The 21590-nt window shown below is 37.6% G+C and overlaps 1 protein-coding gene across 1 annotated transcript in view; it reads left to right on the forward strand.

Annotated features, from left to right (window-relative positions):
- DCDC5 (doublecortin domain containing 5) overlaps positions 1-21590 on the forward strand; it is a 79198-nt gene that overhangs the window by 35759 nt on the left and 21849 nt on the right. The window contains exons 9-14 of the mRNA XM_005690107.3: positions 1390-1560; positions 9740-9925; positions 11973-12176; positions 13497-13689; positions 17053-17205; positions 17922-18023. Of these exons, the coding sequence (XP_005690164.1) occupies positions 1390-1560; positions 9740-9925; positions 11973-12176; positions 13497-13689; positions 17053-17205; positions 17922-18023 (1009 nt within the window). The remainder of the gene's footprint in view (positions 1-1389; positions 1561-9739; positions 9926-11972; positions 12177-13496; positions 13690-17052; positions 17206-17921; positions 18024-21590) is intronic.

Below are 21590 nucleotides of genomic sequence, written 5' to 3' on the forward strand. Positions count from 1 at the left end.
CATAAAATTATAGATATGGAGGTTTTCCCCTAAGGTTCTCATTTTTATAAGAAATGAGTTTGATCTCAAGGTAATTTGTATTACCTTTCAAGAGTTTTTTCTTTACTTGCTGTTTCATTTTTATTTCTTGAAGCAGTTTGTAAGAATATATCAATGTTCATGTAAAATAATAAAAATGACGCCTGTTAGGTTAATGTTACTAAACCCTTTCCCTGTTCCTTGAAATATAGTCTTTGTTTTGCATACCTCTGAGGGATGCTGTATTGTCTGACCTATTAAATCAATTCTTAAGACTCATTTATTTTCCTCTTCACTATCAATCTCTCTTAGGTAAAGTTAAGTATTATTCATTATAAAGTTCCTTGAAGTGTCATGATATGTTTGGTTAGAACTAATCTACTGGTTTAAATTCCCTAAAATTGAAACTACTCATTTTTTAACTTATGCTCAAACCAAGTTTTATAATCAGGATAAGTATGCTGTTTCTAATACATAAAATAGAGTGTGTGTGCATGCTCAGTCGCATCAGTCACGTCCTACTCGTTGCGACCCTGTGGACTGTAGCCTACCAGGCTTCTCTGTCAGTGGGATTCTCCAGGCAAGAATACTGCAGTGGGCTTCTAGTCCCTTCTCCAGGGCATCTTCCTGACCCAAGGATTGAACCCTTGTCTCATGCCTCTCCCACAATTCAGGTGGGTTCTTTACCCACCTGAAAATATAGTATACTCATATTTTTAAAAAAACCTTCTTGGTAGTCAGTGAACTGTAAATTAAAATATCAACGAGGTACTATTTTTCATTTATTAAATTTTCAATGCTTTGGCAAGAGTGTGAAGAGACCATTTTATATAATACTGATTGAAGTGTAAACTAGAATAACCTTTCTAGAAAAAATTTTGATATGATAAAGCTTTATATTATACATCATAATTTTTTAATGATCCTGTTCCTTTATTAGCAATTCTTCTTCAAGAGTTTGTTCTCAAAGTGTTATGGATTTACACAAAGATTTATCTTATGATTGTTGGTTGCTCTTTTGCTTATAGTAAAGAAAATTTGAGAAACAATCTACATGTTTAACTGCTGAATACTGGTAAAGTAAAATACCCTAAGATCAAATAAAATATGTATACTTTAAAAAAACCCAAAAAAACTACTGCAGTTATCAAATTTTGTGTATTTTCTGATTCCATTTGTTTTTTATAAATCAGAGTGCAAGTATATATGAAATATAATCATCCAATATCAAGAGTAGTTATCACTACATAGTAGAGTTTTGAGTAATTGTCTGTATTTTCTGAATTTATGCAATGAAGACTAGGATTGCTATACACAAATCATAAATTCTTCTACTTGACTCCATATTTTTCTCTCTCCTTTTTTTTTCAGAAATACAACCCACATAACAATGGGGCTTCTAATCAAAAGTGGAATTACATGAAAAGTACGAAAGCTTTTATGGCCTTTCATAGCACTTCACTGGATAAAGAGATCACAGCTGCAAACTATGCTGGTGTTTGTACATCTTCTGTGACTAGAGAAGAAAAGGTTGATCAGCCAGTAAGTGGTTCATCCTCCTACAAAAAAGAGGAGGGAGGGATGGATTAGTTTAATAAAGAAAGAAACTTCTTTCCCCAGAAAACCTTAAGTTCACACAAATTAAACACTGACTTGTGAATGAAATCAGACTCTGATTCTGGTCAAGAAAGAAGGAATGTTGATGTTACCCTCGACTTATATTGTTTCACTGACTCCCTTCACCATCATTGACTTCGGTTCATCATCACTCACTAGAACGTGCATGAAGGAGGATAATGGCTCCCACTTCACTCCATAGGTGTGCTTGTCACACTCAATACCACTCCACTCCAGAAAGCATGTTAAAATGCCAAGAATGGGGAAAAGGGATAGTTAGGGAGTTTGGGGTGAGGGGTCCACAGTGCTGTATTTAAGATGGATAACCAACAAGGGCCTACTGTGTACCAGAGGGAGCTCTGCTCAATGTTATGTGGCAGCCTGGATGGGAGGGGAGTTTGGGAGAGAAAGGATAGATGTGTATGTATGGCTGAGTCTCTTTGCTGTCCTCCTGAAACTATCACAACATTGCTAATTGGCTATACTCCAATACAAAATTAAAAGTTTTAAAAATGCCAGTGATTGTAAGTGACTTTATATTACATTATACCAAGCGTAGGGCTAAGTATGGTGTACTCTAAGTTTTAAATAATTTCTAAAGTTTGGTACTTTAGTTTTTACTATTAAGGAATTGTACCATGTTTTATAGATGTCTGAGATATTTGTGGGTCAAAGCACCTTGCTTTGGTTGATAACCACTGGCCTACAAAATATTGAAATCTCATAATACATGTTACAAGACCCTGCAAGACCCTCTTTACTCTGCTCCTCAAAAGTCGCTAAACTTGCCTGCTGCTTCTTCGCTCATCGTTCTCTGGCTCTCCTGAATAAGAGATGTTAAACGTATCATACCATTTTGCATGTCTCTGGTTTCCACTAAGCTAACCCCCTCTGACTTTTTCTCCTTTGTCTGTGATCTCATAGCTGTTAGCTAACATGCAGGCAAAGAGTGCTGATGTCATGTTAAAAAAAAATTGAGTCAACTTGAAAAGGCTCCAAAGATAAGACAGTGTAAGCATCAATATGACTACTGAATGCATCGGATTGACATACATTAGATATGTTCATGCTGACATTAAGCAACAGCAACAGCTCAAGTGGTCACAATTAGATGATGCTAAGAAATGAATCCATTACTTTTAAAACCAGTAAATGAAGAATCAAGCTCTTTTTTTTCTTTCTTTATGAACCATACCTCAGGATAACAATATAGTTGACAAGGAGAATCTTCACTTCATAGAAATATCCCAGATAATAAATGAATAAAGTATGAGAAAATCAGAATATCATTATGTTGTGAACTTTAATACATTAATGGATATAGGCAGTGACCATCATTAGCTACTAACACTACAAAAAGAGTCGTAACAGTTGCCCCTTGATAGAAATGCATTGTACCACTTATGAAGCATTCTTGTGCCCCAAAATCTAATTGGAGGAAATATGCAATGAGTAATTACAATAAAAGAAAAAAGAGAAATGAGGGTCATAAGGGTTCAAAGAGACTTAGATATTTAACTAATCATAATGTATTGACCTTATTTTGATTGTTTCAAATAAATTGTAAGAAAGTGAGAAAATCGTAGAAATTTGAATACTACCTGAATATCTGATTGTATTATGGTTTTATTATTAAGTTTAGGTATATTATAGGTATGATAGAGTTCTTATTTGTTAGATAAGGATAAAACCTTCCAATTTTCAACATTTCTTCTAAAAGATGAGAACTCTCCTTTCCTAATAGTTAAGTAATAACCTATCTGATAGAATTAATGTGGTTAATTTGAAAAGTACAGTAATATATCAAGTCTGGGATTCTCAAAAAAAAGAAAGGTTTATCTCTCTTAGGTCTGGGGAAACCTACCCTCTGCCCAAAGCCTCCAAATAAGTAGTTAGTTTTTAACCTTTTCAGAGATACAGACCTCATTGAAAGTCTTGTGAAATTATGGATGTTCTTTTCCCAAAAATGCACATGTGTAAACAAAAACTTTTTGTATGAGAATTCAGGGAGTTCATAGTCTCCCCCTTGAATTCCAGTTTAGATTTAGAGTAAGAGCTTCCTTGCTAGACCATGTTTGCTTGGCCAGTTTAGAAAAAGAAAATTAAAATGAAGTAACTATTATATGCTAGAAAGCTACTGTATATTATATACTGATGCAACTTTATTTTTACATAGATGATATCATTTAAATAATAAATAACATAAATAATAAATATTAATAATATCAATCAGTATCAGTTCAGTCATTCAGTCATGTCTGACTCTTTGCGACCCCGTGAACCACAGCATGCCAGGCTTCCAGTCCATCACCAACTGCCGGAGTCTACCCAAACCCATGTCCATTGAGTTGGTGATGCCATCCAACCATCTCATCCTCTGTTGGCCCCTTCTCCTCCTGCCCTCAATCCTTCCCAGCATCAGGGTCTTTTCAAATGAGTTAGCTCTTTGCATGAGGTGTCCAAAGTATTGGAGCTTCAGCTTCAACATCAGTCCTTCCAATGAACACCCAGGACTGATCTCCTTTAGACCTCCTTGCAGTCCAAGGGACTCTCAAGAGTCTTCTCCAACACCACAGTTCAAAAGCATCAATTCTTCTGCGCTCAGCTTTCTTTATAGTCCAACTCTCACATCCATACATGACCACTGGAAAAACCATAGCCTTGACTAGACGGACCTTTGTTGGCAAAGTAATGTCTCTGCTTTTTAACATGCTGTCGAGGTTGGTCATAACTTTCCTTCCAAGGAGTAAGCGTCTTTTAATTTCATGGCTGCAATCACCATCTGGAGTGATTTTGAAGCCCCCCGAAATAAAGTCTGACACTGTTTCCACTGTTTCCCCATCTATTTGCCATGAAGTGATGGGACCGGATGCCATGATCTTTGTTTTCTGAATGTTGAGCTTTAAGCCAGCTTGTCACTCTCCTCTTTCACTTTCATCAAGAGGATCTTTAGTTCTTCATTTTCTGCCATAAGGGTGGTGTCATCTGCATATCTGAGGTTATTGATATTTCTCCCGGCAATCTTGATTCCAGCTTGTGCTTCTTCCAGTCCAGCATTTCTCATGATGTACTCTGCATAGAAGTTAAAGAAGCAGGGTGACAATATACAGCCTTGACGTATTCCTTTTCCTATTGGAACCAGTCTGTTGTTCCATGTCCAGTTCTAACTGTTGCTTCCTGACCTGCATACAGGTTTCTCAAGAGGCAGGTGAGGTGGTCTGGTATTCCCATCTCTTTCAGAATTGTTCACAGTTTATTGTGATCCACACAAAGGCTTTGGCATAGAAAATAAAGCAGAAGTAGATGTTTTTCTGGAACTCTCTTGCTTTTTCGATGATCCAGCAGATGTTGGCAATAATATCAATAAATTATTTAAATTAAGATTGATAAAGAAACTGAATCATTTATTCACAGTAGCTATTATATATATCAGTTCAGTTCAGTTCAGTCACTCAGTCGTGTCTGACTCTGCGACCTCATGAATTGCAGCAAGCCAGGCCTCCCTGTCCATCACCAACTCCCGGAGTTCACTCAGATTCACGTCCATCAAGTCAGTGATGCCAGCCAGCCATCTCATCCTCGGTCGTCCCCTTCTCCTCCTACCCCCGATCCCTCCCAGCATCAGAGTCTTTTCCAATGAGTCAACTCTTCTTATGAGGTGGCCAGAGTACTGGAGTTTCAGCTTTAGCATCATTCCTTCCAAAGAAATCCCAGGGCTGATCTCCTTCAGAATGGACTGGTTGGACCTCCTTGCAGTCCAAGGGACTCTCAAGAGTTCTCCAACACCACAGTTCAAAAGCATCAATTCTTCGGTGCTCAGCCTTCTTCACAGTCCAACTCTCACATCCATACATGACCACTGGGAGAACCATAGCCTTGACTAGACGGACCTTATTCCGCAAAGTAATGTCTCTGCTTTTGAATATGCCATCTAGGTTGGTCATAACTTTTCTTCCAAGGAGTAAGCATCTTTTAATTTCATGGCTGCAGTCACCATCTGCAGTGATTTTGGAGCCCCAAAAAATAAAGTCTGACACTGTTTCTGCTGTTTCCCCATCTATTTGCCATGAAGTGATGGGACCGGATGCCATGATCTTTGTTTTCTGAATGTTGAGCTTTAAGCCAACTTTTTCACTCTCTACTTTTACTTTCATCAAGAGGCTTTTTAGTTCCTCTTCACTTTCTGCCATAAGGGTGGTGTCATCTGCATATCTGAGGTTATTGATATTTCTCCCGGCAATCTTGATTCCAGCTTGTGTTTCTTCCAGTCATTATTGACCAAACAAGCCCCATGTCGTAGGCCATGTTTGTATAAGGTCACATGAACAGGTCAAATTAGTCATTTCAATAAGTCATGGAGATTTTATAGAGGAAAAATATCAGGCAAACCACTTGCTTGGTATTCTGTGTACAGAGCCAGCTGTTGACTTGCTCAACTTTTAAATTCCGTTTGCATCCTGTAGACACAGACTATCCTTTGGAGCTACCCCCACATATTTCATTTTTCCTTTCCAGCAGCAGTTTAAAGTCTGTAGTAAGCTTGAATGAATTAACCAAAAATTCAATTTACATTGTGTATATGCACCATTGCCAAAGTAAAATAATTTGGGTAACATAAAAATAGTCAGCAGCCCCACAGTCATGGGAATTGATGTCTTAATGATTGAAAATACATTTTCTGGATGCTTTCAATGGGCTTCTTTAGTGTAATAAGGAATATCATTGGCGCATGATTTATCATGAAGTTCATGTTTTTCTGTACAAATTATTCTGTGTGAGTATTCATTGAATTCCATCTGAAAGGAAATATGTTAATTTTCTGCCCCCAAGTAATTTGTAGGAAAATGGAAATCAGATGTGCATGTAGAGAAATTCATAGTGGAACTTAAGAACTGTATCTTCAAAAGTATCACCTAAATGTTGGCTTTGAATTAAGGTAATGTTCAGTATTTAAATAGAGTAGACAAATATGACAAAGCCAAAAGCTTGGAGTCAGAAGTCACAGCTTTATGTTTCAGCTCTGCAGCATACTACTTGGGTATCCTTGAATTAAAAACCCCTCTGTGAGCTTTTGTTTTATCATCTGTAAATTGAGAATGATGCTATTAACTCTGGCTGTACTTAACTTTTAGCCTTGTGACGTGCTTAGTCACTTAGTCATGTCCAACTCTTTGCAACCCCATGGATTGTACCCCAGTTCCTCTGTCCATGGGGATTCTCCAGGCAAGAACACTGGAGTGGGTTGCCATGCCCTCCTCCAGGGAATCTTCCCAAACCAGGGACTGAACGCAGGTCTCCTGCACTGCAGGCAGATTCTTTACAGTTTGAGCCACCAGAGAAGTCCTAGCCTTGTGAGGAACAAAGCAAATTAGAGAGTGAATTTTAAAATATTCATACATATTTCAAAGTAGACAGACTAATTCAATGACTTCTCATGTACCTATCATCCAAATTCAACTATTATCAATGTTTTGCAATGTTTACAAATCCTAGACATGATATCATTTCTCCTAATACTTGATCTTGCACTTATAAAATTTGAACATTTTCTTAAATTATAATCATTATGCCATTGTCACATCTAACAAAATTAATGATACCTTTTTTGGCCTCCAGGGTTTCCCTGGGCTCAGATGGTAAAGAATCCACCTTCAGTGTGGGAGACTTGGGTTAGCTCCCTGGGTTGGGAAGATCCCCTGGAGAAGGGAAAGGCTACCCACTCCAGTATTCTGGCCTGGAGAATTCCGTGGACAGAGGAGCCTGGCAGGCTACAGTCCATGGGATTGCAGAGTTGGACATGACTGAATGACTTTCAGTTTCATTTTTAAAAAGTTTTTTGACCTCTTGCTGCTGCTACTGCTGCTAAGTCGCTTCAGTTGTGTCCGACTCTGTGCGACCCCATAGACGGCAGCCCACCAGGCTCCTCCGTCCCTGGGATTAATGCCCTGTTAATAATGAAATTTCCCAGTTTCTCCTAAACATTCTTCTTATGGTTAGTTGGAGTCAGGATTCAAACAATCCCTATGTGCTACTGGTCGCAGAATCCATCCTATAGAAGACCTCCTCTTGTTTGGATTTGTCTGTTCACTTCCTGTGACATCCTTTAACCTGTTTCTCTGGCTCCCATAACTCCTGTAAGAGAGATTTAACACTGCAGTTTAATTATATTTATATTCAGCTCTTTTTTGGCCATGAATCTTCAAAGATTTTACTGTGTGTTTCATATTTATCACTTATGCAGGGACACGGTGTGGATTTTCCATTTTTAATGGTAACGGTTATCCACGGGTTCAGGTGATTACAACCTAATCTCACATCAAAGAACAATTCCCAGTGACTTTTCATTTAGTGTTGCCTTTCTGTGATCATTGCCTAAATCAATATTTTCATTAGAAGTTTCAAAAGGGTCAATTTTGTTTAATTCTATTACTTTTCCCAACATATATTAGCTAAATTTTTCATGTAAGGAAGAACTTTACCTCTTCAGCTAGGTATTTGACTGCCTAGAATTATGGTTTGTAAAGGATGGTAGGATAAATATTTGTTCTATATAACTTACCTATTAGAATAGTATAGCAAATCACCTAAAATGTTAGTGACTTAACTATTTTATACCCTGAGTCAACAATTTGGGCTGGATTTTACTGGGCAGGTCTGCTGGTCTTTCTGCACTGTCACTAATTTGACTATAGTTATTTGGTCGTATACCAATAGTTTGGCAGTTCTAGGGTATCTGAATGGTCAAATTACATGACTGGTGTTTGACAGGCTGTCAGCTGGGGGGCCTTGGTTCTCTTCAATGCTTCTTTTGTTCCCCATTCAGGAATTAAACCTGGGCCCTCGACAGTGAGAGTGCAGTGTCCTAACCACTGGACTGCCAGGGAATTCCCTCCTCAAGACTTCTTAAGTAGGCTAGCTCAAGTGAGCTCACATTGTGGGCTCAGGCTTCCAAATGCAGCCAAAAGAAAACAAGCTCCAGTGTGCCAGCGCTCCTTATGCATCCGCCTGCATCACATTTGCTAATGCTACATTACCCAAAGCAAGTCATGTGACCTTGCCCAGATTCAAAGAAAGAGGAAAGGAGAAAGAAACTATTTCTTGATTGGAGGAGCAGCAAAATGACATTTCAAAAGGACATACAAGAATAGGATGGTTATATTATGGCCGTCTTTGCAAATAATCTTCTGTACTTTCTAAAGGCTGATTTCAGAGTTGTAAATTGGTGCATTTTCTTCCAATGGACTCCAATAAGAAGTGGTTTTATTTTTATTTGTTTATTGCCTTTTTTTTACTTATATTTTTAACATCATTATGAACTCATGGGATTTTACATATTCAAACATATTTGAAGCTTTTCAGTTATCATTTTATTTTGCCCCCAAATTGCCCCACTTTGAGCCAGTGGAATGTTTATCATGGTGGCTCCTGTGTCTTTTTTGACATAATACCTTTACTTTGAGATGGCTTCTATTTTTCTGGATACTACAAGAGACCTAGGATACAGTAAGTCCCCTACATACGAGTGAGTTCTGTTTCAAGAGCACATTCATAAGCCCAATTTGTTCATAAGTCCAACAAAGTTAGCCTACACAATCAGCTATATATTCTTATACTGTAACAGATTTATAATACTTTTTACACAAATAACACATAAAAAACAAACACAAAAAATAAAGGAAACATTTTTAATCTTACAGTTCAGTACCTTGAAAAGTACAGTAGTACGGTACAACAGCTGGCATACAGCAACACGTTCATACCTTTGAATGTTCACAACTGGAAGGTTCATATGTACAGGACTTGCTGTATATCCTGTCCCAAATGTGGAATGGACCATTCCTCCAAGAAACTCTGATTCTGAATATAATTATACTCATCTATATTGAACTGTCATTGCCTCCAGGCTTTTTCAATCAACAGTGTTTGGAAATAATGTGGTTTTAAAAAATATAATAATTAGGGAGTGAAATAATGTGCTCGTGTTGTGATTTCAAATTTAGCATTTGGAGATTATAACAGTGCTTTATTTGTATGGCAAAATATTCTACAAAATGCTGTCATAATTTAGATGCATCCAAATCAAAACATCTTTATCCTTTTCCAGGGATATTATTACCTATCACCCAGTGGAAAGAAGAAAGCGATGCTCTGTTTGGCATGTGGACAATCTGTGAGAGCAGAGAAGGGACTGGAACAGCTGCTTCCAGGGCTCCCATTCCTGTGTGCCTCGGCCTCCGAGACCCAGAAGCCCTTCTCACGTGGGCCTTTCAAGGTCATTGATGTGGCCAAGGTGTGTAATGATCTGAGCTCTGCTGATACATGTGTGGCATGAGTCTGGAAACTTTGATGCATTCGTTATTTGCCTTGCACTCAAGTTCATCTCCACTCATCTAATTCATCTAATTCATCTTTTACTGATGCCCCTTTACCATTCCACCTGCATTGATTTCCTTTTCCCCGTCGTCACTTAAAATACATTGTCTGTTAATAGTTCGATACACACTCTGAAGTTAATTGGGCACTTCTGAGGCTTTAATCATCTACTGACACCTTGCACTACTCTCCGTGTTGCTTTTAGATGAGAAGGTAACTACAAATCTTTACTTGGTGGAGCAGCTTTTTGCCTCCATCCATGGAGTAAACTCCTTTTATGCTATAATAGAACATTTTAGGGCTCATTTGATGTGCTGTTGTTAATGGCTCTTCAGGTTGGATGCCTGAATTCGTGCATTTGTGTCTGATACTAATCACATCATGGAGGAAAAAAGTCTCTACTGCTTTGCTGTTTCCTTAATTTAAAGTGGCACCATTCAGTTGGGAGATTGGGATTGATCTATATGCACTGCTATGTATAAAATAGATAAATAATGAAAACCTCCTAAATAGCACAGGGAACTCAGTGCTCTGTGGTGACCAAAATAGGAAGGAATTACAAAACAGAGGGAATATAGGTCTACATCTGGCTGATTCACTTTGCTGTAGAGCAGAAAGTAACACCACACTGTAAACCAACAAGTAAAATTTTCTACAAAAAACTCAAAGGCAAAGTCTTAGAACATGATACTAAAAGTGACAATTTGGCATTAATAAACGTTTTTTTTAAAGAGTTAAAAAAAAAACACAAAACATGCTTCCCTTATCAAGACCTATCCCTCTGAAGTATTTATGAATGTGAGTTCTTTTCTAGTTCTTTTCTTTCTTCTTCATTCTGGAGCCTTGTTTAAAATCTATATTTTCACAGTATTTTCAAAACCTCACTAGTTTACAACAACATTATACAGTCCTTAATCAAAATGATTCTTGTAGTAGCTTTTTTATGTGTATTTCATTCTGGTCTCCATATCAGTTATCCATGTATGCTTTCTTCTCTTTCAATGCCATCAATCTTGGGGTTTTTTTCTTCTTCTTCTTTTTAGCTAATTAAAATAAAATGATATATCAAAAAAAATTTTTAATGACACCTTTAAAAAAATCCTTTCTTTCAAGTTTAGAAGCAAGTAGAACTAAAGAGAAACTTACACACCTATATAAAAAGGAGCAGTTCTTTATGGGTAGGAACCTTCCACCTGGTCTGCTCTTCAGGCTGGCCCAACTTGTTCCCAGATCGCCGTCCTCTCTGCCCTAAACCTGACACAGTTATAAGAGACACCAACTGAAACCTCAGTAACTCTGAAGGAGAAGGGGAGTCAGTCCTCCGGGAAAGCCTGCAGGCATTTGGCTTTGCTGAGGTGATAATGGGGTGGTGTAAAGGAGGTGGGGGGTGGGTGAGCTGATTGAAAAGAATCCCCAGTGTTACACCATCTCAGACACAGCTTTTCCCTCAGGCCAGCTTCTTGACTAAGGATGAATAGGGAAGGTGAAGTGTGGTGTTTACCACCCTGATTGCCACGTGGTTAAGGCTACGCTCATTCCCCTCCCCATACATCTATATCTGCCACCCTAGGATGACATCATCCTAAAGTTAAAGATTCAGAGAATACCTTTTGTCCTGCTGTCCATTGCTTCATCCCCAGGCTCTCTCTGGCCCTAGCATCCTTCTTCTCCAAGGCAAAGTAGAAAACAGGAGAAGGCCAGAAACACAAGCCAGAGTCCCAAAGTCACCTAGAGGCTCAGTGACAGGGCTGGGAGGAGAACCAAGAAGTTTGGACCTAATGTCCTTCTGACTACAGCATCAAATACCTATATGATATATGATCATATGAAGTGAGCATTTCAAAATTTAGATGCTGCATACATGTACAAACACAAATTAAAAGGCTAAAGTATAACAACATAACACTAAAAAGGAAAAAAGTTTGAGTCAATCTATGGTTGTTTTTCTTTAAAAAAAAAATCAGACTGATTTATCTTCTCGTGAGGCTGAAAACACTTTGAGTTATTATGAAGAGCATCTATTATCTTTACGGATGAAGACCTGCACGCAAGTTGTATCTCATTGTGGCATGGCAGTTACGAACCAGAAGGCAGTGAAAATAATTGCATACAAAAATGGAGATGGATATCGAAATGGAAAGTTAATTGTGGCTGGAACATTCCCCATGGTAAGTGGCTATCACTTAAATGTTTCTCCCATCCTTAGAGGCAATGATAATGGTGATTCTTCTGACAAGAAAAAAAAAAGCAGCGGGATTGAGTGACAAATATCCTAGACCAGTTTTACCCATTTAAGCTGATGAGATCAAGATCCCTGTTTTCTTAAAGATGTTCTTTTTGATTGTATTTCTTTGGCTATAGACTTAGAAAAATGAGAAAACAGAATACAGTTTTCAGATTGGCTCCAGAGCAAAGAAGGGTAAAAAAAAGGCAAGGGGAAGGCAAAGCTACCAGAATTTCTTCACTCTTGTGACAGACAGAAAGTTTTTTCTTCCTTCCTTTCCTTTCCCACTTCAAGTTGTACGTCATCTGAATATTTTGAGATCCCACCTCATTTATCATCTGGAGAAGCTGAGCACTTGCTTGGTGACAGGGTCATTTTCAGATTGGAGACGCAGGAGTTGTGCTAGGAGGGGATATGTGGCTTCTGTCTTAGAGGCCGTTCCCCACGGTCCTGGGGAGGACGGAGCATTCCTGGGGTCCAAACCCAGCTTTGTCCTTCAGTTGCTTGGTAATGGTCTTATGTCTGTAGGTTCTGGCCAATACCTTTATCAATGTATTTTATATGCAATGTTAAATATGATGGGGAGTTACCCTGGAGATTTCTTTGCAAGTATTAACACATACACACACACACACACACACACACACACACACACATACACACAATTATTCACTCACCCCTTTGATTGAGTCTGAAGAGATTTTTTAAATGAAAATATTGTTGCTCAATGGTCTAGGCAAAGGACAAAAGTCACCAGCTCCAAAATCCACCCTGGGACCCTAGCTTTTGTGGTCTTGGGGAAAAATGTTAACCTTTCAGCCCAATTTCCCATCTGCCAAATGGAAGTAATAATATGTCAGTTCTTGGTTTGAAAGTCAAGAACTCATTTATTTTAAAGCAGCTCATCTGAAGTGTTGGAATAATTTTATTCACTATAAAGCAACATGGTTGAAAGTCAATTTCTAGGTTAACATTTCTTAGGAAATAAATACTTCTGATGATAAAATGTATTAACACACATCAGCTGCTGCATTCAATTTTTGGAGCTAAGAATTTTCACAGCTGGACTGGACTAATTTGTGAGATTACATAGGACAATCTAATATCAAAAATCATCTCTAATCAAAGATCAAGTTGGTAGTTATTGCTTTCTATTTTCTCAAATTAAAGAATTTTCTCAGAATTCTAAAAATAACACACTCTGCCTGATTATCCCCAGTTCTACCACTGTTTCTTCTCAGTTCCTTATAGTCCGTGTTTTTAGCTGCTTACAGAATGTACAGAACAACTTGGTCTGGCCAGAGCAGCCTCCAAAATATATACCAAAGATGGAACCACCATAAGTTCCTTGCGCAATCTGGTTTTATGGGCTATGGATGAATCTTTTATTCAGAGAGATTCTGAGGAACCAAAGGAAGAGGCAGACCCTGTTGGAACCAAAGAGATACCTGTTAAAAGTATGAAAGGTTGGTTACATGCTACAGGATTTAGCTGATTCTACTTATGTTGGTCATATGAAAGTTATATGTACGTCTTTCATTCAGTCACTCCTTTGAGAACTAAAAAAATCACAGGAAGCTACTCTTTTATGAAATTTTCATATCATTTTTACCTTGCAGAATACTAAGAACAAAATTTTTTAATGCAAATTTGGTTTCAGAATCAAGACAATAAACAAATTTCCTGGTGTTTATAAAATATGTTTGACAGTTTGGCTACTTTGTGCAACATGAGCAGGTTCTGTTTTCCTTTTTTTTATTTTATAATTTTTTTAAAAATTTATTTTTAATTGGAGGATAATTGCTTTACAGTGTCATACTGGTTTCTGCCATACAACAACGTGAATCTGCTGTTAAGTGGTTTGGTTCTTAAATTCAGAATCAAAACCAGCTGAACACCACTTAAGAAAGCTGGATTAGATCAGAGCAAATCTCTTCCCACGATTAGAAGAGAAAGTATCCTCTCTACACCTGCTGTTCTCTGACTCCTCTAGCCTGCCTCTGCCCATCTCCACTGCTCCTAGAAACTCCCAGAAGCACCAGCAAATGTCCCCATAGTGCAGCTCCTAGACCAATGTGTTATACTTATCTTTTTACGTCTTTGTGCGTCTCGTTAGACTGTGTACAACTTGAAGGCAGGGCCTGTATCCCCAACAATAATTGCTACATGAACAAGAGTCTTGCTAGCAGTGATTCAGCAGTTATCATCCATTGTAGTATTGAGAGGCATGGCTTCAAGGTTAAGAATGTGGGTTTTGGACCTAAGACTGTCAAGGTTCCGCTCCTACCTATCACTTGCTAGCTGAATGATCACGGGTACTCTCTGTCCCTCAGTCCTCTCATTTGTAAAATGAGAACACTAATAGACATGTGAATATATATATATATATATATATATATATATACTCATTCAGTGCTCATAAATATGAATGTATATTCCCAAGAGTATATATGATTATGAATACATATACATATGAATATACATCATTTAGATCAATGCTTGGTTGATGCTCTACCAATTTAATGATGTTAGTTATCATTATTGTGTGTGGGATTAAGGAAGGAAAACCCGCTCTTCCGCCTATGTGTCTCTTCTTTATTCTCATACTACTATCACATTCATCAGACATAAGACATGTGAAATTTTTTCCCCACACCAACCAACTGTAAAACACTAGCAGCATGTCCTACAATTTAACTCGATTCTGACACTATCTACCTGGAGATAAGGTCAGATCTCACAGGTTAAGGGTGCAGTCTCACAACACTGCTCCCTGCTCACCCATTTCAGATGTCCAGACCTGTGCTTCTGACTGATTGACAATAAATTGGAAGTTCCCATGACACCCTCCTCGGGTTCACTTAATTTTCTAGAGCAGCTCACAGAATTCAAGGAAACCATTTACTTACTGTTTGTCCATTTATTCTATAAGGATATGATAAAGGGTACAGATAAAACATCCAGATGAAAGAGAAGCATAGGGTAAGGAAGACTCCGTGTTCTCTCTGACACTCCACTTACCACACACCTCCATGAGCTCACCAAGCCAGAAGCTCTCTGCACCCTGTACTTTGGGGTTTTTCATGGAGACTTCTGAGAGGGACTAGAAGTGGAACTAACGATGAGCCATGTAGGCAGGATTCATCATCAACTCCACTTTCTGTCCCTCTCTGAAGAACAGGGAATAGGGCTGACACTTCCAAGTTTCTGAGCATGGCTTGGACTTCCTGGTGACCAGCCCCCATCCGGAGTCCACCAGGACTCATCTCATTAGAACCAGAGAAACTGCTAGCATCCGGGAAACTCCAGAGAAGTCTGGAGCTCTATGTCAGTAATTAGAACAAAAGCTGACACTAGTGCTCTCTACCACTTAGGAAAATGCGAGAATTTGGGGAGTTCAGTGCCAGGAACTGGAGGCAGAGACCAATGTTTTTTTCTAATGATTTTATAATGATGTTATTTGTTTTGTTTTCTAATGTGTTTTAAAGAAATAACTATGTGAACATTTAATGCCTGTCTGATCACTAAAGTATATAGTTCTGCCTTTATTTGGCACATGGAACATCTGTTCTCCAGGTTCTGGAAGATTTACAATTTCGAACATTCTTCTTTCAAATTCTTATTTAAAACCTGGTTGGAAGTAATGTGATTTTGAGCAGGTCTACCAAAAGGGTATGACCATCCCTTCCCCTCATATTCTAAAGGTTATCCTTGAATCATTCAGGTGCATTAGATTAGCTGGCCGTCTCCTTTACTGAATCATGACTTGGAGTTATGCCATTAGTTTGCATTGAGGAAGTTAAAAGAAACAGACATCAATCAAAAACTCAGTATCAGGCTTACTATTAATATAAAGGTGATGGTTAAGGACACCGGCTCTGGAGGTAGATGGCCTGGATTCTAATTCTGATTCTGCCCCCACCTGGCTATGTGATGAAGTCTCAGTTATTGTGCAGAAGAGAAATGAACCTACCTCAGAGTATCATTTTTAGAATTGTATGAGATAATGTAGGTAGAGGTCTTAGTGAAATGCCCAGTACATAGTAAATTCTCGGCTTGTGTTAATTTGTATAGAAGGATACTATTAGCTGAATGACAAATAACCCCTTTATGAAGATCCTGAAGTGTTTCTCTCAGATCTCAGGACCTGGAAAAGTGTATTTTCAGGAATTCATCTCTTTCTGTCAGCCATTCATATCTTGAAATGGTGTTCTCCTCTTTGCTTTAGCCACAGGGATGCTCAGAGCCCAAATAGTGCTTTATCTCAAGCAAAGAAAAACAATGTGGTATTCATGTCTAGTATCATGGTGATAATAAAAATATTATCTAGAATTTTTGGATGCTTGCACAATTAAATAAACTAATTAAATAGACTAATATTTTCTAAGCACTTCCCTTTTTTAAATCTTCCCAACAAAAGAATGAGATAGGTACTATTAATCATTTAATTGATGAATTCTCTAAAGCCCCTTATCTTTGGCTTCGGTCAATTCCTATGCTCCTTTCTCCCTTTCCTTGCTTTTTTATCTCTTTACCCTACTTCAGAGTAGATATTTGGGTAAGCTATCTCTTATTTTTTCATAACTAGATACAGTGTAAGAAAGGAATTAAAATGTGTATTTACAATACAATTAGTTTAAATTATTTACTTGCATTGAAGTTTCTGATCAAAATTTATGTATTTGCATCTGGTTTTGGTGTTTACCTGCTTAAATCAAGTCATTAATGAAGAATGAAATATTTTGAAAAAACAAATGATTCAGCAAGCAAATTTATTCATTATTCATTGAACAATGATAAATGTATCATTTGTTTCCCAGGAAACTCAAGAATGAAAGTGAAAACCAAATCATCTCCAAAGTCTGTGACATCTGATAGTTTGGATGGTATAGATCCATCTTTGCTCACCCTCATCCTCAGAAATCCTATTGCCATCTGGGTATCTTGTGGTGAACCATTTTTGTCTCCAAATGGTCAGTGTTTTGTTTTTGCTTTCTTTCAAGCAAGTGCATGAAGGGAGAGAGAAATTTTTTGTCACCATAGGAAAATAAATTAAATGTGTACAATGTCAACCTAATAACATCGCATCTATGCAAAGAACAGGCGGTTCATCAATTAACATGTGCACAAGGATAGCTGTACTCTTATATTTGCACAATTGCCTATTTTTTTCTTACTGGAATGGAGTATTCTGCATAGAAAATGTCTAATTTCGTTGATAAAGAGATTCTTGGTCTATAAGACTGAGAATAATGGTATACGTTAGAAAATAACAAATGAGTTTAATTCACACTGAAGACGACCTGTCTGCACATTTTCATTTTTAAGAATTGCACCCTTTAGGCAGTAGGTGGATGTTTAAAAAATGAATGGTTCCAAGCCAGGCTTTCATCACTTCCAAATAGTTTGTGGAAGTAGAAAATGAAATATGGCTATTGCATATGGTAAATCTATATAATAAAACAGCACTGTTCTTCTTTTCCCCCTGCATTCCATAAAAAAATGCCTTAAGCCCTGTCATCTTTCAAATGAGGTTTCTTTTAATGACCCTTACCTTTTAATTACTTATTTCTAATTGAATCTATTTCTTGAAGCAGAAACTTCTTTTTATAAATTATTGGCTTGCATGATAAATTATTGTTGATAAAAAGAATGCAAAATAAAACATCATGTATTTTTATTATTCTAGCTTTGAAGAAGGCAGAAAAAATAGAAAAACAGAACTGGCTTAAAAAGGACAAAATTTTGGCTGATCTAGATGTCATGAAACACAAAATGAGACAGTTAAAAGGTCAGTAAGAACTATATCAAGTATCACAATGTTTAAGTGTAGTCTCAATTTTCTGGTAGTTTTTTTTCTACCGTTAGATACCAGATGTTTAACTGAATATTTTATATTACAAAAATCACTTGAGCGAGTCTAAAACTTAATAATATATCTTTTCAGTACTGACTTTTATACTTGTAAATTTTATATTAATATGAATATCACATGATTTATATAGATGCATTTTTTAAATTTGGAGGATGTGTGGATCCTGTAACCAGCTTATTGATTTTGAAACAGTTCCTGAACTGACATTTTGTGGACTTTGGAATTAGTCATTAACAAAGCTTTCTGTTATTTCTTGAGTATTTCTTGGGAAGAAGTTTTGCTAAATTAATCTGAGTAAGGACTGAATCTAAGTTCTTCAAAGATTAGTGTCTTTATCTCAGAAGGGCTCTCTCTTATGCAGCGTAAGATATGTTATTCAGAGACAAAGTGATAAATTGACACTATTAGTCTTCTTCTTTCATTCTTTTTGTCACAGAATCTTAAGTTTCTGATCTTATATTGTTCCCAGTACTTGAAGCACTAAATGATTCTTTGAGGATGAAAGTGCAATTCTGGACTTAGTCTGAGAAGGACTCCCTTTCAGGCTCTGTAATTGCCATAGCAGGATTTCAGCTCCTGAGTGTTTGTACTGTCTGGTGTCAGAAACATGTGAACCTCACTTCAATAAATAAGACAATTCATTTTAAGTGCACTCTGGGTTGAAATGGCTGTTTTTCAGTTTTTACCAAAAGAATTGCTGCATCTAATTGAGAAGCATCTATTTCTACTGCTTGCCTCTACCACTCTAACTTCTGGATATCTTCATTTGAAGGTACCATGAACATGTCTATGAAAACTAAAGTTGTCATATCCCCATGTGATGACCGTGTTATTGTTGTGATTAGTCATTAACTTGTGTCCAACTCTTTTGTGACCCTATGACTGTAGCCTGCCAGCCTCCTCTGTCCATGGGATTTTCCCGGCAAGAATACTTGAGTGGCTTGCCATTTCCTTCTCCCACGAATCTTCCTGACCCAGGGATTGAACCTGCATCTTCTGCATTGGCAGGTGGATTATTTACCACTGAAGCACCTGGGAAGCCATCATATCACTGTTTTATTTCATATCATATTATATATCACACCAATGCCTCCTTTATTTCTTCTGTATACATTGCCACAACCCACTGAGGTATTCCAGCCCAAGGACCTGGGAGTCATCCTTGGCATCTCCCTCTCTTACTATCTTTAAGCAAATATCCTTAAGTCTTATTGTTTTGAATATGTTATTTTCAAATGAGTTCTGCTGGCCTTAATTCCTACTACCGTTATCCAAGTTCAAGCTATTATTGCCTATTCCTTAGGTTACTGCACCAGCTTTCTAACTGCTCTCCCTGCCTCCCATCTTGATAGTAGTATCCATCCTATGCATAAAGGTGACATTCTGGACCTGGAGTGATAATGCAGAAAGGCAAAGGAGTTACACTACTCCAGGCATAAAACCCTTCAAAGTACCTCATTATCTTTATGGCAAAAGTGAAAGCCCTTAATATTGTCCTTCACGATCTGGTTCTCTGGAAACTTCTTCATCCCCTTATTCATTCCACTCCACCCATGTGGAGTTTTTTTTTTTTTCAGTCCCCCAGACTTATAGGTGGAGAAGGCAATGGCACCCCACTCCAGTATTCTTGCCTGGAGAATCCCATGGACCGAGGAGCATGGTAGGCTGCAGTCCATGGGGTCACAAAGAGTCAGACACGACTGAGTGACTTCACTTTCACTTTTCACTTTCAAGCATTGGAGAAGGAAATGGCAACCCACTCCAGTATTCTTGCCTGGAGAGTCCTTAGGGACAGGGGAGCTTGGTGGGCTGCCGTCTATGGGATCGCACAGAGTCAGACATGACTTAAGCGGCTTAGCAGCAGCAGCAGACTTATATGCTTTCTTAACTCTGAACTTTTGATACAGTTTAGTTTCCTTTTGACACAATTTAGCTCTCTCCTGCTCTTTTGGATTGCTTCTCATAATTTACTTTTCCCCTTACTTTCCTAACATTCTAGGTTAGGAATAGTATGGTTTATCATATCTTAAACCTCCCATCTGATAGCCCTTATCATTTTATTACATACTGGATCATATGACTGTTTCTCCTATGTTACATTATAAATTTTTCTATACCCTTCTTATTTGTCCTCTGAGTATTTGTGGAATTATTTAATTAAAGAATAACCGGAATTTCAACCACTTACCCCAGTGAGTTTTCTAAGCTCTATTTAAATTTTTATCCAATTAAATCAATAGAAAGTAACGTTAAAAATAGTACCTGGCAGAGCTGCTTTTATTGAATTCTGATTTTATATTATGTCTTTAACTTTTATTATAATTCAGCATTAAAAAGACATTTTAAAATTCAGTTGGCATCATCTACAATATCACTGTTGAAAACAGTCTATTTGGTCAGATGGTTTCCATTATGGGGGAATCCATTAATGTAGTTTCTCTTAGATAAATCTTGTCTGTCACATTTTCTGCTATTAAATGTAAATTCAGAATAGGTCTTATTAAAATACCTATTCTGAGGATGGTCTTTTCTATTAATAATTGTTGGGATTATGAGAATTGATAAGAACAAGTTTAAATTCAGTTACCTGCAGTCCCTGTTGGATTGTGAGCTTCTTGAGTATTGGATGAAAGAGGAGGTTTGGAAGATATGAATAGTGATGAAATTGATTATATCTTACTATTTTAGCCATTGGTAAATGCAGCAAATGTTCAGTGAGCATATACTGTACTAAGCTGATTTTACATTTCATTTGTAAGCATTATCTTTGCTAATATTAATCAAATACTAGTAATAACTTTGTACAGCTTTTATGATTAAGTTATAGATGTCAAATATTTATACATGCTTAACGCAGAATAAATATTCAATAAATATTGAGAAGGCTGTCCATTTTCCCACTTAGGGTCTTAGAAACTGATAAACAAAACTGGGGGCTGGGAGATCAGGCCAAAATATCACCTTTGTTACATATAAAGGCAATGCTGGAACATTGTATTTAGTGTGAGAGCTAAATGGGACTGCCAACTGAAATCCCAAGTGAGGTGGGCTAATCCTTCTAGGCATGTATGGTGCTGAACCACAATGGGCCCTCCCAATAAAGAAGAGGCCCGAAGAGAGCTATTCAGGTGAGACTTAGAGTCAGAAAGAACAGCAAAGTACTCATGTGCTCTAATAGTTAGATTTGACTTCCCCAACTCCAGCATTCTTGCCTGGAGAATCCCATGGACAAAGGAGTCTGGTGGACTACGGTCCATGGGGTCACAAAGAGTCAGACATGACTGAAGTGACTTAGCACACAGCACACACACATGATTCTCCCCCCCCCCAATCTCATGTAAATAAAACAGAAAATATGGAAAATATAACAAAAATAAAAAACAATTTGTTCAGTGCATTTTTGGGGTTTCTATTTATTATTCCTACCTACATAAATAATAGTTGGCTGTGAAAACCTTTCCCCAAACCCACACCTTTTGTGAT

Source organism: Capra hircus, chromosome 15 (genome assembly GCF_001704415.2).
Source record: "Capra hircus breed San Clemente chromosome 15, ASM170441v1, whole genome shotgun sequence".
NCBI lineage: Eukaryota > Metazoa > Chordata > Mammalia > Artiodactyla > Bovidae > Capra > Capra hircus.